At 41.0% G+C, this 19896-nt stretch overlaps 2 protein-coding genes across 4 annotated transcripts in view; one reads left to right on the top strand and one right to left on the bottom strand.

Moving 5' to 3' along the window:
* The window catches only part of ALS2CL (ALS2 C-terminal like), a 42049-nt gene extending 32665 nt beyond the window's left edge, over positions 1–9384 (top strand). For both annotated transcript variants that reach the window (XM_079300493.1, XM_079300494.1), the window contains exons 18-26: positions 436–529; positions 1901–2058; positions 3697–3759; positions 4700–4873; positions 5739–5781; positions 6002–6063; positions 7229–7378; positions 8791–8887; positions 9142–9384. In XM_079300493.1, the coding sequence (XP_079156619.1) occupies positions 436–529; positions 1901–2058; positions 3697–3759; positions 4700–4873; positions 5739–5781; positions 6002–6063; positions 7229–7378; positions 8791–8887; positions 9142–9204 (904 nt within the window). In that variant the 3' untranslated portion in view covers positions 9205–9384. The remainder of the gene's footprint in view (positions 1–435; positions 530–1900; positions 2059–3696; positions 3760–4699; positions 4874–5738; positions 5782–6001; positions 6064–7228; positions 7379–8790; positions 8888–9141) is intronic.
* Positions 9385–10742: 1358 nt separating this feature from the next.
* Positions 10743–19586, bottom strand: JMJD4 (jumonji domain containing 4). Of its 2 annotated transcripts, none has more exons than XM_079300512.1 (6): positions 19084–19586; positions 17733–17898; positions 16516–16641; positions 15118–15385; positions 13240–13386; positions 10743–12450 (listed from the first exon to the last, which is right to left on the bottom strand). In XM_079300512.1, the coding sequence occupies exons 1-6, from the start codon at positions 19340–19342 to the stop codon at positions 12139–12141; spliced, it is 1278 nt and encodes a 425-aa protein (XP_079156638.1). In that variant the 5' UTR covers positions 19343–19586; the 3' UTR covers positions 10743–12138. The 2 variants fall into 2 exon arrangements, with proteins under 2 accessions (XP_079156638.1, XP_079156639.1); XM_079300513.1 differs by having other exon boundaries at positions 15118–15349; positions 19084–19465.
* Positions 19587–19896: the final 310 nt, after the last annotated feature.

Genomic DNA, 19896 nt, shown 5'->3' on the forward strand with positions numbered 1-19896 from the left:
ATGAGGAAATCCTGGGAATTCCTGTTCTGCCAATGAGGAAATTCTGGGAATTCCTGTTCTTTTAATGAGGAAATTCTGGGAATTCCTGTTCTGCCAAAGAGGAAATCCTGGGAATTCCCATTCTGTCAATGAGGAAATTCTGGGAATTCCTGTTCTTTTAATGAGGAAATTCTGGGAATTCCTGTTCTGCCAAAGAGGAAATTCTGGGAATTCCTGTTTCTGCCAGAGCTACTGCAGACCCTCATTCCCACTCAGGATTGTTTTGCAATTCCAAGAATTTTCCCATTTCACATCTCAGGTGAAATTTTTGCTGCTGAGGTTCATCCACACCCATGAAAATTCAGTTTATTTGAATTTTTTGAATTCCCCTTTGGAATTTGCCCATCTGGATTTATCCATGGCTGGTTTTCCTTCCTCATTTCCCATTTTTTCCAGAGGCACTGAGGAGATTTCCTGGAAAACTGAGGATATCCTGGAAGAGCTCATCCAGCACCAGGATCTCCAGTCACTCCAGAGTTACTTGGAAAAGGTAAAGATAAAAATTATTTTATTTTAATTATTTAATAATTTAGTTAACGTTATCAGTATCCAGATTTTATGGTAAATAATTTAATAAATAATTTAATAATCAAGGATTTAAGAATCCATAATTTAATAATATAGAATTTATGGAATAAATAATGTAATAATAGATAGTTAATAGAGAATTTAGTCATGGGCAATTGAATAAGAAGAAATTAAATAATAGAGAATTGATATAATAAAGAATTTAATAATAGATAATTAATACAGAATTTAATAATAAAAATTTAATAATAGATAGGGAATCAAATAATAAAAAATTGAACAATAAATAGAGAATTTAATAATGGCGAAGAATTTGATAAAAATAGAGAATTTATTAGTAGAGAATTTATACAATAAATAGAAATGTAATAATAGAGAATTAATTATGAATAGAAATGTAATAATAATGTAATAATTAATAGAGAATTTGATAAAAAATAGAGAATTTATTAATAGAGAATTTATACAATAAATAGAAATGTAATAAGAGAGAATTAATGATAAATAGAGAATTTAATAATAAAGAATGTAATAATTAATAGAGAACATAAGAAATAGAGAATTTAATAATAAAGTGTTGGTATAAGGAAAAGAGAATTTAATAATGGAGAATTTATTAATAAATTGAGAATTTTTTAACATTGAAAAGAGAATTTAATAATAAAGAATGTAATAATTAATAGAGAACATAATAAATAGAGAATTTAATAATAAAGTGTTGGTATGAGGAATAGAGAATTTAATAACAGATAATTTATTAGTAAATAGGGAATTTTATAATAACAATAAAAATAGAATTTAGTGATAAAGCATATAATAGAGAACATAATAAATAGAAAATTTAATAATTAAATGTTGGCATAAGGAATAGAGAATTTAATAACGGAGAATTTATTAGTAAATTGAGAATTTTTTAACATTACAAAGAGAATTTAATAATAAAGAATGTAATAATTAATAGAGAACATAATAAATAGAGAATTTAATAATAAAGTGTTGGTATGAGGAATAGAGAATTTAATAATGGAGAATTTACTAGTAAATTGAGAATTTTTTATTAACATTAAAAAGAGAACTTAATAATAAAGAATTTAATAAGAAATAGAGAATTTCTATGAAAAACAGAGAATTTATGGAATAAAAATTTTATCCATAAAGAATTTTTATAATAAACAACAAGATTATTTTCCCCTCTGGAACATCCCAACAAATCCCGGCCCGGAGTCGGAAACATCCAAAACATCCCAAACTCCAGCTTGCAATTCCAGAATAAATCCAGCTGCATTTTTTGGGATTTCCCATTCCTCCTATTCCATAAAATTGGGTTTTCCAGGCTCTGCAATCCTCCCTGCACCCCTTGGGGAAGCTGCTGGGGGCTCTGGGCGTGGCATTCCAGGCCACCTACTCCGGGGTCGGCGCCAACCGGCACCTGCTGGCAATGGCGCAGGAGGAGCTCAAGTTCTACTCCAAGAAAATTTGGGAATTCTACCAGTGAGTCCAACGTGGGGCTTTGCCATGGGGTGGGAGCATGGGATGGATCTTTGGGGTCGTGGATGGATCTTTGTGTTACGTTCTACTTGGGGGTTCTTGGGAATTCTTTAAAAGTTCTTGGGAGTTCTTGGGGAGTTCTTGAAAGTTCTTGGGAGATCTTGGGAATTCTTTGGAATTCTTGGGAGTTTTTGAGAATTCTTGAGAATTCTTGGGAGTTTCTGGGAGATCTTGGGAATTCTTTGGAGTTCTTTGGAATTCTTGGGAGTTGTTGAGAGTTTCTGGGAGTTCTTGGGGAATTCTTGGGAGTTCTTGGGAATTCTTTAAAATTCTTTGGAATTCTTGGGAGTTTTGGGGAATTCTTGGGAGTTTCTGGGAGTTTTGGGGAATTCTTGGGAGTTTCTGGGAGTTTTGGGGAATTATTGGGAGTTCTTTAAAATTCTATGGAATTCTTGGGAGTTTCTGGGAGTTCTTGGGAGTTCCTGGGAGTTTTTTAAAATTTTTGGCAGTTTTTGGAGTTACAGGGAATTCTTGGGAGTTCCTGGGAATTCTTTGCAATTCTTGGGAGTTTCTGGGAGTTCTTTGGAATTCTTTGGAGTTCTTTGGAGTTCTTGGCAGTTTCTGGGAGTTACCAGGAATTCTTGGGAGTTTCTTGGGAATTCTTTAAAATTCTTTGGAATTCTTGGGAGTTTTGGGGATTTCTTGGGAGTTCCTGGGAATTCTTTGGAATTCTTGGGAGTTGTTGGGAGTTTTGGGGAATTCTTGGGAGTTCTTGGGAATTCTTTAAAATTCATTGGAATTCTTGGGAGTTTTGGGGAATTCTTGGGAGTTCTTGGGAATTCTTTAAAATTCTTTGGAATTCTTGGGAGTTTTGGGGATTTCTTGGGAGTTTCTGGGAGTTTTGGGGAATTCTTGGGAATTCTTTAGAGTTCTTTGGAATTCTTGAGAGTCCTTGAGAGTTTCTGGGAGTTCTTGGGAGTTCTTTGGGAGTTCTTTGGGAGTTTTAGGGAGTTTCTGGGAGATATTGGGAATTCTTTGGAATTCTTGGGAGTTTTGGGGAATTCTTGAGAGTTTCTGGGAGTTTCTGGGAGCTCTTGGGAGTTTTTGGGAGAGTTGCCTCCTCGAGGTGACAGTGTGGATGAGAGCCCAAATCCGTGGGATTGGAAATCTGGGAAATCTCATCCACTTCCAATCTCTTCCCACCATCCCAGGTGCTCCCAGCCCCATCCAGCCTCTCCTTGGACACTTCCAGGGATCCAGGGGCAGCCACAGATTTTCTGGGAATTCCATCCCAGCCAGAAATTCCTTCCCAATATCCAACCCAAACCATTCCAAGATTCTCTGGGAAATCAGGACAAATCCCAGCTGCTTTTCCAGAGTGGGATCATCCTTGAGTGCTCATGGATGGATCAGGGAATTGGGACCACTCTGCTCCTCGGAATCCATGGAAATTTTGGAATTCTCAGCCATTCCTGGTGCTTGTGCTGCTCAGGGAGAAACCCCTCCAACACTGGAACAACTCTTCCAGAATTACAGGGATTTTCACTCATCTCCCACTGGATGCTGGGACAGCTCCTCCTTTGGGAACAAATTATCCTTAAAAAAACAGAAAATGACTAATCCTTGTTTTTGCTTTTCCAGGGGTTTGCTCCAGCTGGCCCTGGAGCAGAAGGGCCAAGTGCCCTCAGAGGAAGGAGATTCCAGGTTGGTGGCACCTCCACAGGTTCCATGTTCAACTTTTGGGATTTATGAGGGATCTCTGAAATTCAGGAAGTTCTGAGCTTGTGTTTGTGTCCTTGAGCCAGGCTTAGTGTCCAGATTTTGTGTTTGTCTGAGCCTGGACTGGGCTCAGAGTGCCAAGTTTTCCATAGTTTTCCACAGAGCATGGAACCAGCTCCTCCTGCTCATGTTCTGGAGGAGAAAACGGTGCCAGAGGAGGTGGAAAATATGGAATAAAAATGGGAATAATTGTGGGAATCCAGCTTTAGGATTTTGGGATTGAGAAGCCAGATTTTGGTTCCTCTGGCTCTGCTTGCTCTGGGTTTTCCTGCTAATTTTTCCCCAGCCATTCCCAAAAAATCCAGGAGGGGTAAAAAGCTTGAAATTGATTTATTTGGTCTTGGTGGTCAAGTGATTCCATGGGAATATCTTGGAAAAAACAGCTGGGAATTGGCCTCTGGTGTTCCAAATTTTTTTTCCCCGTGACTTTGGAGATCTCCTGGAGCTCCAGGTTTTTCCCTGTGAATTTCCTGGAGATCTCCTGATGCCCCAGAATTTTTTTTCCCAGTGAATTTCCTGGAGATCTCCTGATGCCCCAGATTTTTTTTTTCCCAGTGAATTTCCTGGAGATCTCCTGATGCCCCAGGATTTTTTTCCCAGTGACTCTGGATATCTCCTAATGTCCCAAGATTTTTTTTTTCCCAGTGAATTTCCTGGAGATCTCCTGGAGCTCCAGGATTTTCCCAGTGAATTTCCTGGACATCTCTTGCATCAACTTGTGGCCACCACAACCCAACCATGCCAAGCTCAGAAGAGCAAAAAACCCAGAACACCTCAGAAACACCTCTTCCATGGGATGCTGAGTTTGGGACTATCCACATGGATTTCCCTGGAAAATCCCATTTTTTTTTTCCCTCTTTTCCAGTCTCCAGAAAGGCTCCAGCCTGGTCCTGCCACTGATCCTGCCCACTTTCTATCCTGAGCTCTCCATGCTCTACATGCTCCAGCACCAACGTGAGGATGATCTCTACTGCCAGGGAATTGTGGAGCTCAGCCTCTTCTCAGATATCCAGCTCCTGGAATTCCTGGATGTGCAGAAGTAAGAGGGAATTTTCCATCCCCAGGGAAAATTCTGGAAATGTTGAGTTCATCCAGGTTCATCGTTGGTTTTTTTCCCAGTTTTTCATTGGAGTTTCTTCCAGGTTTCTTCTGGAATGTGTGGTTGGAAGGAGAATTTTTTATTGAAAATTGTTTTGATTGAAAGCACTTTAATGGAAAACTGCTGTTATCCCTGGTAATCCTCATTTTTAGTGGAAAATTCCCAAATTCTTTGCTCCAAATCATCTTGATTTTACAAATAGCTATAAACTTACAAATGTGGAAGATTTCCAAATTCTTTCCTCCAAATCATCCCAAATTTAGAAATGTCTGTAAATTTAGAAATGGGGAAAATTCCCAAATTCTTTGCTCCAAACCATCCGGAATTTAGAAATTTCTTGGAAAAGGAATGTTGCTCCCTGTTAAAATGTGGGAATAATGATGGAAAAGATGGAAGAGGTGGAGGCAGATGTTTCCTTCATCCATTCTTTCTCCTGATCCACTTCTGGAAAGCAGATTGGGAATTTTCCTTTGGGATTTCAGGAGAGCAGCAGATCCAGAGTCTCAATTGGATTCCATCCAAAAGAAACAAGAGGAATTGGATGGAAAATTGGCAAAATTTCTCATGGATTATCCCAGGATCATCCCTGAGGAGTGAAAACTGATGGGAGCTCCCAGGGAAGTGGATCCATGGGATTGGAGATCCCAGGGAAGTGGATCTATGGGATTGGAGATGCCAGGGAAAAGGATCCATGGGATTGGAGATCTCAGGGAAGTGGATCCATGGGATGGAGCTCCCATGAGGAGATGAAGAACCACTGGATTCCAGATGTAATCCATCCTAAATCCCACTTTTCCCTTTCCAGGCACCTGTGGCCTCTCAAAGATCTCACCCTGACCTCCAACCAGGTGAGGAAAACCCTTGGAGCCAGCTGGGAATGGGGCATGGATTTGTGCTTGGATGAGGATGGAGCTTCACCAAATCAATCCCAGGAATCCAAGCTCCATGATCAGTTTCAATCCAGAGTTGCTGCCTGTGGATTTCCTCAGATTTCCTTCCCAGTTTTTGTGGGATGGCTCTGGAATCTCTGTCACTGGTATTCCAAAGGTGTCCCTGTCTCTTTTCCAGAGGCATTCCCTGGTCAAGGATAAATGTTTCCTCTCTGCCACCGAGTGCCTGCAGAAGCTCATGTGAGTCCCTGTCTGCCTCTTCCCACTGAATCCAGGGATTTTCTTGGGAAATGCCAGGAATTTTTACCTGTTTCAAAAGCATTCCAGCACCATTCCATTCATTTCTTAAGGAAAAGTTGTTTGGGATGTTCTTTATTTCCAAGTGAATTCCATGGAATTTTTTCCACCAAAACTCCCATGAAGACAGTGATGACTAAATCCAGCAATTCCCTGCTCAGCACCTTCCACTTCCCAAAGATATTCCCCAGGAAGGAATTCCTGGCTGGGAATGTGGGGTGGGGCTGGGATGGAATTCCCAAAGATTTCTGGCTGCCCCTGGATCCCTGGAAGTGTCCAAGGCCAGGTTGGGTCACCCTGGGATAGTGGGAAGTGTCCTTGGCCATGGAATGGGATGATCCTTAAATCCCTCCCCACCCAAATCATTCCATGTTTTCTCCCTATGGAAAATGAGACTGGAACACCTCCTCCAGTCAAACCTAAATTGGGATTGGGATTGGGATTGGGATTGTTCTGTGGACATGTTTGGTTTGGGATCCTTTCATATCCCTTGGCTTTTCTGGGAACATTCCCACTCCTTCAAGTTCCCTTCCCCCAGCTCTGCCTTGGAGACACCAGGAATGCCCCATTCCATGTTGGACACCCCAGGAATGCCCCATTCCATGTTGGACACCCCAGGAATGCCCCATTCCATGTTGGACACCCCAGGAATGCCCCATTCCATGTTGGACACCCTGGGAATGTCCCATTCCATATTGGATACACCAGGAGTATCCCATCCCATATTGGAGACCCCAGGAATGTCCCATTCCATGTTGGACACCCCGGGAATGTCCCATTCCATATTGGATACACCAGGAGTATCCCATCCCATATTGGAGACCCCAGGAATGCCCCATCCCATATGGGAGACTCCAGGAATGTCCCATCCCATATTGGAGACACCAGGAATGTCCCATTCCATGTTGGACACCCCAGGAATGCCCCATCCCATACTGGACACCCCAGGAATGCCCCATTCCACCCTGGAATATCTCCTGTCCCAACCTCGCTGTCTCTTTTTCCCTCCACCCTTTAGAGCCAATCCACGAACTCCCAATCTCCCGAAATCCCTAATTTCCATTTTTTTTTTAAATCCCACTTTCCCATGACTCTTTTATCCCAACAGCACCACAGTGGATCCCAGGGAAAAGCTGGAAATCCTCAGGAAAACCTACGAGGAGCTGGAGCACACGGTGTCCCGGCTGCTGGAGAAGGAATTCCGGCTGCCCATGGATGATCTCCTGCCCCTCCTCATGTTTGTCGTGTCCAGAGCCAAGTGAGTGGAATTTTTTTTCCCTCTGGAATATTTCCAAGTGGGAAAATTCCAATGAAAATCTTTGGGATTTGAGGTTGGATGTGGTTATTTTAATCCAGAAGTGTGGTTGGGTTTTTGGGATGTAAAGTGGTAATGGAATTTTGGAGTGTGCATGTTTTATCCTAAAGGATGTTTCATGGAAAATGGGATTTATTTTATCCCACAATTCCACAGTTATCCCAGAGGATATTTAATGGAAAATCAGATTCCTTTTATCCCAGAATTCCAGAGTGTCTGTGTCTTATCCTAAAGGATATTTCATGGAAAATGGGATTTATTTTATCCTGGAATTCCAGAGTGTCTGTGTCTTATCCCAGAGAATATTTCATGGAAAATGGGATTCCTTTTAGCCCAGAGTGTCTGTGTCTTATTTCAGAGGATATTTCATGGAAAATCAGATTCCTTTTATCCCAGAATTCACAGAGGATATTTCATGAAAAATGGGATTCCTTTTATCCCAGAATTCCAGAGTGTCTGTGTCTTATCCTAAAGGATATTTCATGGAAAATCAGATTCCTTTTATCCTGGAATTCCAGAGTGTCTGTGTCTTATTCCAGAGGATGTTTCATGGAAAATGGGATTTATTTTATCCCAGAATTCCAGAGTGTCTGTGTCTTATCCCAGAGAATATTTCATGGGAAATGGGATTCCTTTTATCCCAGAATTCCATAGTGTCCTTTTATCCCAGAATTCCCAGAGGATATTTCATGGAAAATGGGATTCCTTTTATCCCACAGTGTCTGTGTCTTATCCTAAAGGATATTTCATGGAAAATGGGATTTATTTTATCCTGGAATTCCAGAGTGTCTGTGTCTTATCCCAGAGGATATTTCATGGAAAATGGGATTCCTTTTATCCCAGAATTCTGGAGTGTCCATCTATTATCCCAGAGAAAATTGGGATAGTGGCAGGTCCCTGCCCATGGATCATCTTGAAGGACCTTTCCAACCCCATCCACTCTGGGATTCTGGAATTCCAGGATTCCTACAGGAATTTCCCATTCTCAGCAGGGACTGGGATTCAGATGGGAGATGAGGAATCCAAAATTCCATCTAGAAATTGGAATTTCCTTGGGATGGAGCATCCCAAATTGTGGCTGCTCCATCCCTGAAGCATTCCTGGTTGGAATTGCTTGGAAAAAATTGGGATAATGGGAGATCCCTGCCCATGGATCATCCTGAAGGAGCTTTCCAGCCTCAAACCCTCTGGAATTCTGAGATTCTGGAATTCTGAGATCCCAGGTTCACCTCCAGCACATCAGGATGTACCAGGAATCAACTCTGAAATTCCAGAATTTCCCTCCTCTCCAAAATTCCCCCCCTCCACATGCCCCAGAGATTTTTCCCAGATTTTGGGATTGGGTTTTTCCCTAGGATCCAACACCTGGGAGCTGAAATCCATCTGATCCGGGATTTGATGGATCCCACCAACCAGGGTGGAATGTTGGATTTCCTGCTGACAGCACTGGAGGTAAGAGAAGCTTTTCCAGGAATTCCAGCACAGCCTGAGCAGCAAAATTCCAACTTTTCCAGAGTGGAATTTTTGGGAATTTATTCCCTTGCCAAGCTGGGAAAAAAAAAATCTTTATTCTTGATTTCTGACCGATTAAATTCTGTTGGAATTATGGTTGGGATCAGCAGGGATTCTCTGGCTGCAGGAATTTGGATTTGATCCCAGAATTCCCAAATTTTTCCCTAATTTTTTTTGCTCTGTTTCCTCCCCAGTCCTGCTATGAACACATCCAGAGGATCCGGCTGCATCCAAAGGAAAACTCCCCCAGCTCCTGATCCAGAGGGGAAAATTCTCCTTTTCCCAAATTTTCTGCACCAAATCCAGCTGGAAAAAAAAATGGGAATTGTATCCCTGGCTGCCTTTAAAGGGAAGAATTCCTCCCCAGCTGATCCCAAACACACTGGAAAGGCTGGAATTTCTATCTCCAATCTCTTGGAAATTTGGTTTTCCAAGCAGAGAATGTTTTTGTTTGGTTTTTTTTTAGATTTTTTTTTAGAGTTTTATCTCCTTTTCCCACAAAAATTCCCAGGAAAAGGAAAAAAAAAAATTCCTTTTCCTACTCTGGATGAGTTTTTTTTTTGCACTGGAGAATTCCCATAAAAAAGAATTTTTTGGGAAACATCAATTTTGGATGGGATTTTTTTGCAATGGGATGGAGAATTTATCCCAGAGCTCCTCAAAATTCTTGGAATGAGAGATTTTTCCCTTTTTCCAACTCAGGATTTTCCCCATTGCATTTGGAAGCTGCTATTCCCAAATTTCCTGATTTTTTTTCCCAATGCTCCAAGATTTTTATTTCTCCTTGGGAGACTCAGAGTTGATCCTGCACTGCTTTGGAATTCCAGGGGTTTGGAAAAAGCTCAGATTTCTCCTGGATTTTGGGAAATTCTGGGAAAACAAACAGAAAACATGAAATAGAAACTCCAATCCCAGTTGGATTTGTGCCCTGAGCTGGAATTTCCCTTTGGAATAAGAATCTTTGGGATATTCCCAATGGATATTTGGGATGCTGTTCCCCAACATTCCAAAATTTTTTAGTCATAGCCCCAAAAAATCTGATTTTTGAACAGTTTTTATCCCATTTTAAAATTTTTCCTTGGGATTTTTTTCCCTATCCAGGAAAACAAAACTTCTCAGGCTTTTTCCTGCTGCTTTTTCCAGGTTTTCCTCATTTTTAAAATTAAGGGAAGTGAATCCTTAAAATTTTTGGGGATGGAAAAACTGGAAGTCCAAAGCTTTCAAAGAATGGGATTTTTATCTTTTTTTTTTTTTCATTTTTCTCAGGAATTTTTTTCCTTATCCAGGTGACTCCCAGAAAACAAAAACCCTCTAGGTTTTCTCCCCCCATTTTCCCCAAATTTTATCCTTTAATATATAACAAATTAATCACATTAATTAATATATTAATATATTAATGAGAGAATCCCATGGGAAGTTTGCCAGGAATTTTTATTTAAATAAAACTCTTGGGAATTTTGAAGAAATTCCAGGCTCCATCTGCTCCTTATTCCCATGTTTTAGTTTTCAGGAAATTGGGAATTTTCTAAATAAAGAAAAAGTAGATCCTTGATATTTTGGGGAATGAAATATTTGAAGTCCAAATCTTTCAAAAAAATGGGATTTTAGTTCTATTTCCCTTGGGATTTTTTTTTTCATTTTTCTCAGGAATTGTTTTTCCCAGGAATTTTTTTTTTTTTAATCCCAGAAAACAAAACCTCCCCAGGGCTTTTTCCTCCTATTTTTCCCAAATTTTATCTTTTAATAAATAACAGATTAATTACAATAATTAATATATTAATGAAAGAATTCCATGGGAAGTTTGCCAGGAATTTTTATTTAAATAAAACTCTTGGACTTTTGAAGATTCCAGGCTCCATGCACTCTTTATTCCAATCTTTGCTGTCTTCAGGAATCTGGGAATTTTCTAAATACAGGAAAAGCAGCTCCTTGATATTTTCAGAAATGAAGAAAAAAAAATGCAAATTTCCTCTAGGAAAAGGACATGCAAAGTACAAGGGGGGGTGGGGTAAAAATTCCAAGGAATTCTCTGGAAAACAAAGTGAATTTTCAGTTTCTTAAAACTTCCTGAAATTCCAAGTTTTTTCTTGGCTTTTATTTCAGGAAGAATTCAAGTGAGGCCTGAAGGTAACAGTGTGCAGCCATTTGTGCTTCCAGGTTTGGTTTTGGTTTTTTTTTTTTGTTTTTTTCCAAGGAAAAGCAGGAGGGAGATGGGAATATTTGGTGACATTCTGGGTGGGAATTGTGCTGTGGAAACATGCAGGGAATCCTGGATTCAATTTTTCCTGGAGGGAATGTTGGACCTTGGGATGGAACATGGAAATGTGAGAGCACATTCCCATTCCTGCTTTTTATTGGGATGAGTCAAGGCTCAGAGTTGATTTAATGAAATGATCCTGAGCTTCTCAACTTTGGAAATCCTGCTTTGGAAGACATGGAATTAATATTCCCAAATCCAGGGCTCCAGCTCCAGGAATTCCATGGAATTCACCAACTGGAATTCTCTAAAAAAGGATAGAAAAGCTGAGCTGCACCTGGAACAGCATAGGTTTAACAAAGCTGAGCTTAAGCACAGGGAATTTGCTTCATTCCACTTCCAGACTTGATCCATAGGGAATTCTTTCCCTGAGTGATGCTCAGAATCCTAAGGAAATTTGGGATTTTCCTTTGGCTGGGATTCTTTAATTCTTCCAAACTGCTCAGAACTTTGGGAATGTTCTCCCTCCTTCCCAAATATTCTTCTTCCTCCTGCTGGAGTAAAGCTTTTGTCCAAGTCAGTTTCCTCCAAAACCTCTGGAAAAAAGCTTGGAAAAGCAGGAATTCAGAGCAGGGCTGTGTCAATGGCTGATTCCAGGTGCTGGCTCCAGCTCAGGCTTCCATGGAATTCACCAACTGGAATTCTCTAAAAAAAGAGCGGAAAAGTTGAGCTGCACCTGGAAGAGGTTTAACAAAGCTGAGCTTAAGCACAGGAAATTTGCTTCATTCCACTTCCAGACTTGATCCATAGGGAATTCTTTCCCTGAGTGATGCTCAGAATCCTAAGGAAATTTGGGATTTTCCTTTGGCTGGGATTCTTTAACTCCTCCGATCCGCTCAGAACTTTGGGAATCTCCCTCTCCTGCTGGAGTAAAGCTCTTGTCCAAGTCAGTTTCCTCCAAAACCTCTGGAAAAAAGCTTGGAAAAGCAGGAATTCAGAGCAGGGCTGTGTCAATGGCTGATTCCAGGTGCTGGAGCAGAGCCTCTGGAGAAGGGGAGAGGGAAGTCAGGTCCAGCTTGCGGAAATCCTCGTTAGCTCTTAACGAGCTCAGCACTTTCACCGTCCTCTTCAGGTCAAAGACAGCGTGCAGCATTCCCAGGGTGGAAATGGCAGCTTTGGAATTGTTCTGGGAGGAGGATTCCTCATCCAGGCCCTTCTCCAAGATGGAAATGCGATTTTCGGCGATGACTTTGAGGAAGTTGTAGAATTCCTTGTAGTCGATGCCCGTGCAGGATTTCATGATCAGCTAAAGGGGAGAAAATGGAATTGGAATGACAGCAAGGAAAAATTCCCTCAAATTGATTTTATGAAGTTATGAATTCTCTGGGATTGTAAATAATTCTGTTTATTGCCTCTGGATCCAAAGGGCTGTTTTTCCCGAATATTGTTGGAATTTTGCCAAATGTTAATTAATTTTTGGAAGGAAATCAACCCAAACAGAGGGAACAGCTTCCAGAAATAAACTTGGAATTTATCTCATCCAGAAGATTTTGGAAAGAATCCCACCCATCCTCTTCCTCATGGAATTTTGGTTGGATTGTGGAGTTTTGGGTTCTTTCCCAGCTCCAGGAATAGGGCAGCCACAGCTTGTCTGGGAATTCCATCCCAGCCAGGAATTCCTTCCTAAATTAAGTGGGAAGCCATTCCTTGTGTCCTGTCATTCCATGCCTTATCCCAAATCCCTCTCCAGCTTTCCTGGAGCTTCTTTAGGCTCTGGAAGTGGCTCTGAGGTGTCACCCTGGAATTTTCCCTTCTCCAGGTGAACATCCCCAGCTCTCTTGATCCTGAAATTTTCCAGCTTTCCAACTAACATTCCAATCTGGACACAGCCAAAAACCACCAGAGCAATTCCCAAACTTTTATGGGGAAACATTCCCAAACTTTTATCGGGAATTGGGAACATTGCCAAACTTTAATCAGGAATATTTCCCAACAAAACAAAGCTGTCCCCAACTCCAACCACAGCAATTCTGCCATGAAAATCTTCATCTCCAACACTCCCAGAATTCCTGGATGACCTGGGATTGGGCTGTACCTGGCATTGGAGGTGCCAGTCCTCCATGGGTTCTTTCCATTGGCTGATTTCCCGCTGGACGGCCGCCAGCTCATCCTGCAGGAAGCTCCACATGACGGCCACGTTGCAGCCATTGACCCAGTTGTGGTTGATGGAAATGGTGTCTTCCTGAGGGAAGAAATTGGGATAATCCAGGGATAATTAATGATTAGTCACTAATTAAGTTACTAGGAATGATACTATGGAATTTGTCGCTCCAATAATCAGATCCCCGAACAACCTAAAATGTCCCAAATTCCCAAAATGCTGCTGCTGACCCAGCTGTGGCTGATGGAAATGGTGTCTTCCTGAGGGAAAAATTTGGGATAACCCACAGATAATTAATGATTAGTCACTAATTAAGTTATTAGGAATGATAATATGGAATTTGTTCCAAAAAAATACGACTCCTGAACAACCCAAAATGTCCCAAATTCCCAAAATGCTGCTGTCGACTCAGCTGTGGTTGATGGAAATGGTGTCTTTCTGAGGGAAAAATTTGGGATAATCCATGGATAATTAATGATTAGTCATTAATTAAGTTATTAGGAATGATAATATGGAATTTGTCGCTCCAATAATCAGATCCCCAAGCAACCCAAAATGTCCCAAATTCCTAAAATGCTGCTGTTGAGCCAGTTGTGGTTGATGGAAATGGTGTCTTTCCGAGGGAAAAATTTGGGATAATCCAGGGATAATTAATGATTAGTCATTAAATAATTTTTAGGAATAATATTATGGAATTTGTTGTTTCAAAAATCCCATTCCTGAGAAGGGAAATGCTTCCCTGGCATCAAAATCCTGGAAGTTTTTTTCTTTAGAAACTCAAAATGTCCCAAATTCCCAAAATGCTGCTGCTGACCCAGCTGTGGTTGATGGAAATGGTGTCTTCCTGAGGGAAAAATTTGGGATAATCCATGGATAATAAATGATTAGTCACTAATTAAGTTATTGGGAAAGATAATGTGGAATTTGCTGCTCCAAAAATCTGATTCCTGAGAAAGGAAATGCTTCCCTGGCATCAAAATCCTGGAAAATTCCTTTTTCCATGTCTGAACAACACAAAATACCCCTCATTCCCAAAATCCAGAAGGTGGGAGAAGGTGACAGGAATTTTGGAATGGAATGCTATGGAATCATTGTTAATTGGCCATGATTCAGTTCAAATTCCCAGGATTAACAATCCCACCCTGGGTCTGGCTCATCCAGGATCCCATTCCTGACAAAAGAGCAGGAAAAGGGGATGCAGGCAGCTTTTTCCATGGAGCACTCTGAAATTCCAGTGCCCCAAGGAGCTTTTGATGGTTTTAGCATCCCAGAATTCCAGAATGGTTTGGGGTGGAAGGGATCTTAGGGATCATCCCATTCCATGGGCAGGGACACTTCCCACTATCCCAGGGTGCTCCAAGCTGGAATTCCTCCTTCCTGGGAAGGATTTCCATCCTTTTCTCTTCTTTTTTTCATGGGATCTTTCTCCTCTTCACCCTAATTCTATGCCATGGAATTCCTAGAAAGGACTTTCATGATCATCCCATTCCCACTATCCCAGGGTGCTCCAAGCTGGAATTCCATCCTTTTCTCTTCTTTTTTTTCCTGGGATCTTCCTCCTCTTCACCCTAATTCTATGCCATGGAATTCCTAGAAAGGACTTTCATCCCATTCCCACTATCCCAGGGTGCTCCAAGCCTCATCCTTGGGCACTTCCAGGGTCTCTTCAAAGACCATTCCAAGGCCTCCATTCTTTCCCAACATCACCCAGGAGAACAGCTGAAATCCCAATCCCCAAAATCCAGATTTCCATCCCAACAAAACCTTTGGGATCCCCTTTGGTGATGATCCAAGAGGGATCCATTCCCTCACCAGGTTATAAACCTGGTGGTGCCATCCACTGGGAATGAAGACGATCTCTCCAGCTTCCTGGATAATTTCCAGAGGGGGTTGGCTCTGGCTGTAACGTGGATAAATCCTCTTATCCTGAAGATCTGGAGCTGTCACATCAAAGGGGAGATTCCCATGGCAATCCTTGAGGAATTCCTCCTGTCCTGCAGGATACAGGAGCCATTTCTTCCTGCCACAGACGTTGGCCGACCAGCTGTAAGAGCGGAAGACGTCGGCGTGGAACGGAGTCCTGGGAAAAATCAGGGATGGGCAGGAATCAATCCCAAAAAAATTCCAGTAGGGATTAATAGTTGTTGAAGAGATGAGGTGCTGATCCCAAAATTTCTCATGGAATTTTGGTTGGATGATGGAGTTTTGGCTATTTAAAGTCACTGTATCCGTCCCAATCCTGAAATTCTGGAATTTTGGTTGGATTATGAAGTTTTGGCTATTAACTGGATACTGCTCCCAAAATTTCTCATGGAATTTTGGTTAAAGACTTCTGGCAATTAAATGGGTACTGATTCCAAAATTCCTCATAGAATTTTGCTTGGATTATGTTTTGGCTGTTAACTGGATACAGATCCCATGGAATTTTGGCTGGATTATCAAGTTTTGGCTATTAAAAAGTCATTATATGATACCAATCCAAAATTCCTCATGGAATTTTGGTTGGATTATGGAATTTTGGCTATTAAAAAGCCATTATATGATACCAATCCAAAATTCCTCATGGAATTTTGGTTGCATTATTAACTTTTGACTATTAAAAGGTCTCTGTATCCACACCAATCCTGAAATTCCTCATGGAATTTTGACTGGATGATGGAGTTTTGGAGATTAAAAGGCCATTATATGGATACTGCTCCCAAAATTCCTTATGGGATTTTGGTTGGCTTATGGAAGTTTATCTGTTGAAAAGCCAGGATATCCATCCTGATCCCACCCATCCTTCTCCTCATGGAATTTTGCTTGGATTATGGAGTTTGAGTCATTAAAGAGCCACTGTATCCCAAAATTCCTCATGGAATTCTGTCTGGATAATGAAGTGTTTTATATCCTCTGTGCTTCCTTGAGGGTAGGGAATTCTGATAAAAATATCCCAAATCCAACTTTATAACCAACACTGGGCTGGAATTTTCCCCTGGAACACACTGGAGTTACCCCATTACTGCCATTCCAAGCTCCTGCACATTCCCAAAGGAATTTCTCCTCTCATTTCCCAGATAATTTTTTTTTTCTTGGCACAGTTTGGGTTCCCTCCCATCCAGAGCCACCCAGGACACTGGGAGACTTGCCTGGTTATCCTGAGGGATAACAGGATCATTTCCTGTGATAGTCAGCTGGAAAAGAAGGAATTTTGGGGGGTGAGAAGCTTACCAGGATCCCTTGGGTCCCATGTAGACAAACCGGAAATCATCCACGGCCACGGCATCCCAATATTCATTGAGCCAATCCGAGGAGAAATACACTGGAGTGGTGTAAACATCCTGCTCTGGGAAAGCTCTGGGAAATAAAAACACTTGGAAAAGCAGCTTGGGAAAATGGGATATCCCCCAAATCCAGTGGGAAGAGCAAGGTGGATCCTTTAGGATGGAATTTCAGTGGTTTGGGAACAGCTCATCCCAATTTTTTGGTAGCCCAGGTTGTTTCAAGATGGGCTTGGACACTTCCAGGGATTCAAGGGCAGTCACAGTTTCTCTGGGAATTCCATCCCACCCCCTCCCCATTCCCACAGGGAAAATTCCTTCCCAAGGTTCTTTTCCCACTGGAGAAGGAAAGGCAGAGCTGGAAAGGATCCCAAATCCAACATATCAATGGAATAATCCCAATCCAAATTTAGATTTGACTGGAGGAGGTGTTCCAGTCCCATTTTCCATAGGGAGAAAACATGGAATGATTTGGGTGGGGAGGGATTTAAGGATCATCCCATTCCATGGCCAAGGACACTTCCCACTATCCCAGGGTGATCCAACCTGGCCTTGGACACTTCCAGGGATCCAGGGGCAGCCAGAAATCTTTGGGAATTCCATCACAGCCCTTCCCCACCCTCCCAGCCAGGAATTCCTTCCCACATTAAGTTTAAATGGATTTTGTGCTTGGAATAAAAGCTGGGAATTAGGCTGAGGGAATGACAACATCCTGCAATATCAGAGATTTGAGGAATTCTGAGCTCTTTTTTGGAGCTGGAGACCAAGGCTTTGAAATCCCTCCAGGATCCCTCAGGGAATGCTGGAATATTTTTCCTCTGTGCTGCTGCTGAGCTCGTCTGCTTTGCCACAAAACCCCAATTGGAACTATTCAAAAATCATGGAATCCTGGTATTTTTAGGGTTGGATGGGATCTTAAAGAACCTCCCACCATCCCAAGCTGCTCCAAGCTGGCACTGGAGCAGCTTCTTTGGGAATTCCATCCCAGCCAGGCATTCCTTTAATTAAGTGCAAAACCATTCCCTGTGTCCTGTCATTCCGTGCCTTATCCCAAATCCCTCTCCAGCTCTCCCTTTAGAGCCTGGAAGGGGCTCTGAGGATTCCTTGGATCCTTCCCTTCTCCAGGAGAACATTCCCAGTGCTGGAGCTTTAGGAATGAGCCCTGACCTGCTCAGGTGCCAGTCCTTGAGGTAGAGGCAGCCTCGGGAGGAGCGATAGCCGTTCCTGATGTATTCCTGCCAATATCCCACAAATTCCTTGAAGGGCAGCTGCTCCTTGGGGTTGGAATTGTATTCCTTGACATCACAGTTGGCAACAGGCACCACAGCTTCTCCTGGAATCACAAATCCTTCAGGAATTCTCCTCAGGAATTGGGGGGGGGATTCATGGAATTACCTCCCCTTCAAGTTCAGCCCTGCGGAATTTCGAAGAATTCCAAAAGAACCATCCCAATCCCAAAAATCATCATTGCAGTGAAACACAATCCAGGAATTTCAAATTCCTCAGGAATTGGGGGGTTCATGGAATCACCTCCCCCTCAAGCTCATCCATGTGGAATTCTGAGTTTTAAATATTCCAAAAGAACCATCCAGGAATTTCCAATTCCTTGGGAGGAATGAGGAGGATTCATGGAATCACCTCCCTCAAGCTCATCTCCAAAGAATTGAAATTTTTTTTTATTTTTTGTGTTTTTATCCTGAAAATTCAATCCTAAAAAGATGTATTCATTTAGGATTTGGAATAATTAAATGATCTAGTATTTTATTTATCAATAATATTTATTTAATAATAATATAATAATACTAGTTAATAATATTTTGTTGATTTAGGATTCCAAATATTTAGGATTTGGAATAATCAAATTATCTAAGATTTTAAGTTAATTTAAATATAAACAAGAAATTAAATTTGGGAATAAATTTCAGCTTGGAATTTGCAAACCAACCGTGAATAAATGAGAAAAAATCCATGTATTAACATAGGCAAAAATCTTGGAATTTCATGTTTTTGAGTTATTTTATCCCAAAAATTCAATCTTAAAAAACTGCATCTTTAGGATTTGGAATAATTAAATTATCCAAGATTTTTAAGTGATATAAATATAAACAAGAAATAAAATTTGGGAATAAATTTCAGCATGGAATTTGCAAACCAACCGTGAATAAATGAGAAAAATTCCATGTATTAATATAGGGAAAAATCTTGGAATTTCAGTTTTTTTAATGCTTTTATTGCAAAAATTCAATCTTAAAAAACTGCATCTTTAGGATTTGGAATAATTGAATTATCTAAGATTTTAAGTTAATTTAAATGTAAACAAAAAATAAAATTTGGGAATAAATTTGAACTTGAAATCTGCAAACCGGACCGTGAATAATGAGAAAAATTCCATTTATTAATATAGACAAAATTCATTTTTTTAAATGCTTTTATCCCAAAAATTCAATCCTAAAAAAGCTTCATCTTTATAATTTGAAATCAGACAGAAAAAAAAAAAAAAAATAATCCCAGGACTTACCAAACTTCTGCAGGAGATACTCCAAATTGGGTTTCCCATCCCGTGTCACCCAAATTTTCCTGCAGCCCCAATCCTCGGTGAACTTGGCTGAGAAAATGCAGGGATGGTTGGGAATGAGATAATCCCGAAAAAAATCCGAATAAGTGAAAGAATCAACTTTGTCAATAAAATCCACGTGGCCCCCGGGAAAATCACCCGCAGCAGAATTCCCAAAATCCCGGAAAAAAGCGGTGGAACAGGCAAAGGTTGCTCTGTCCATGCAGGCAAAAAATAAAAAAAAATTCCTGGCTGAGCCAAGAAAGTTTGGAGCAGCTGTTATCCCAAAAAAATATAAAAAAAAAACCAACCCAACCTATTAAAAAATGGGATTTGAGGTTTTAAAAATGTGGAAAATCACGGGAAAATTGAGGGATGGTGAAGGAGTGTTGGGATAAATGGGATTTTCCATGATTTTTACAGCTGGGAATTCACCCTCTGGATGCTTTTCTGTCTTGTCAAAGCTGAAAGAGCAGGAAAAGAAAATTTCAGTGGGATACTCCCTCCCCCCCCCCCCCCCCCCCCAAAAAAAAAAATTAATTAATTTTCAAGGGTGGAAGGAAAGAAATTAATAAAATATTTGGGAAAGTGCGAGTGTTCCGAGGTCTGGCACCTCCCACCTTCCCGCAGAGCTTTTCCCAAGGATTTGGAGCAATCGCAGAATAAAAATAGGACCAAAAAAAAAAAAAAAAAAAAGAAAGAAAAAAAAAAAGGCCGAGTAGAGAGGGAATAAAGCAAAGAGGCTGCAGGGATTGAAGGCAAAGGGGATTTAGGGAA

This window comes from Erithacus rubecula, assembly GCF_903797595.1.
Source record: "Erithacus rubecula genome assembly, chromosome: 3".
Taxonomy (NCBI): domain Eukaryota; kingdom Metazoa; phylum Chordata; class Aves; order Passeriformes; family Muscicapidae; genus Erithacus; species Erithacus rubecula.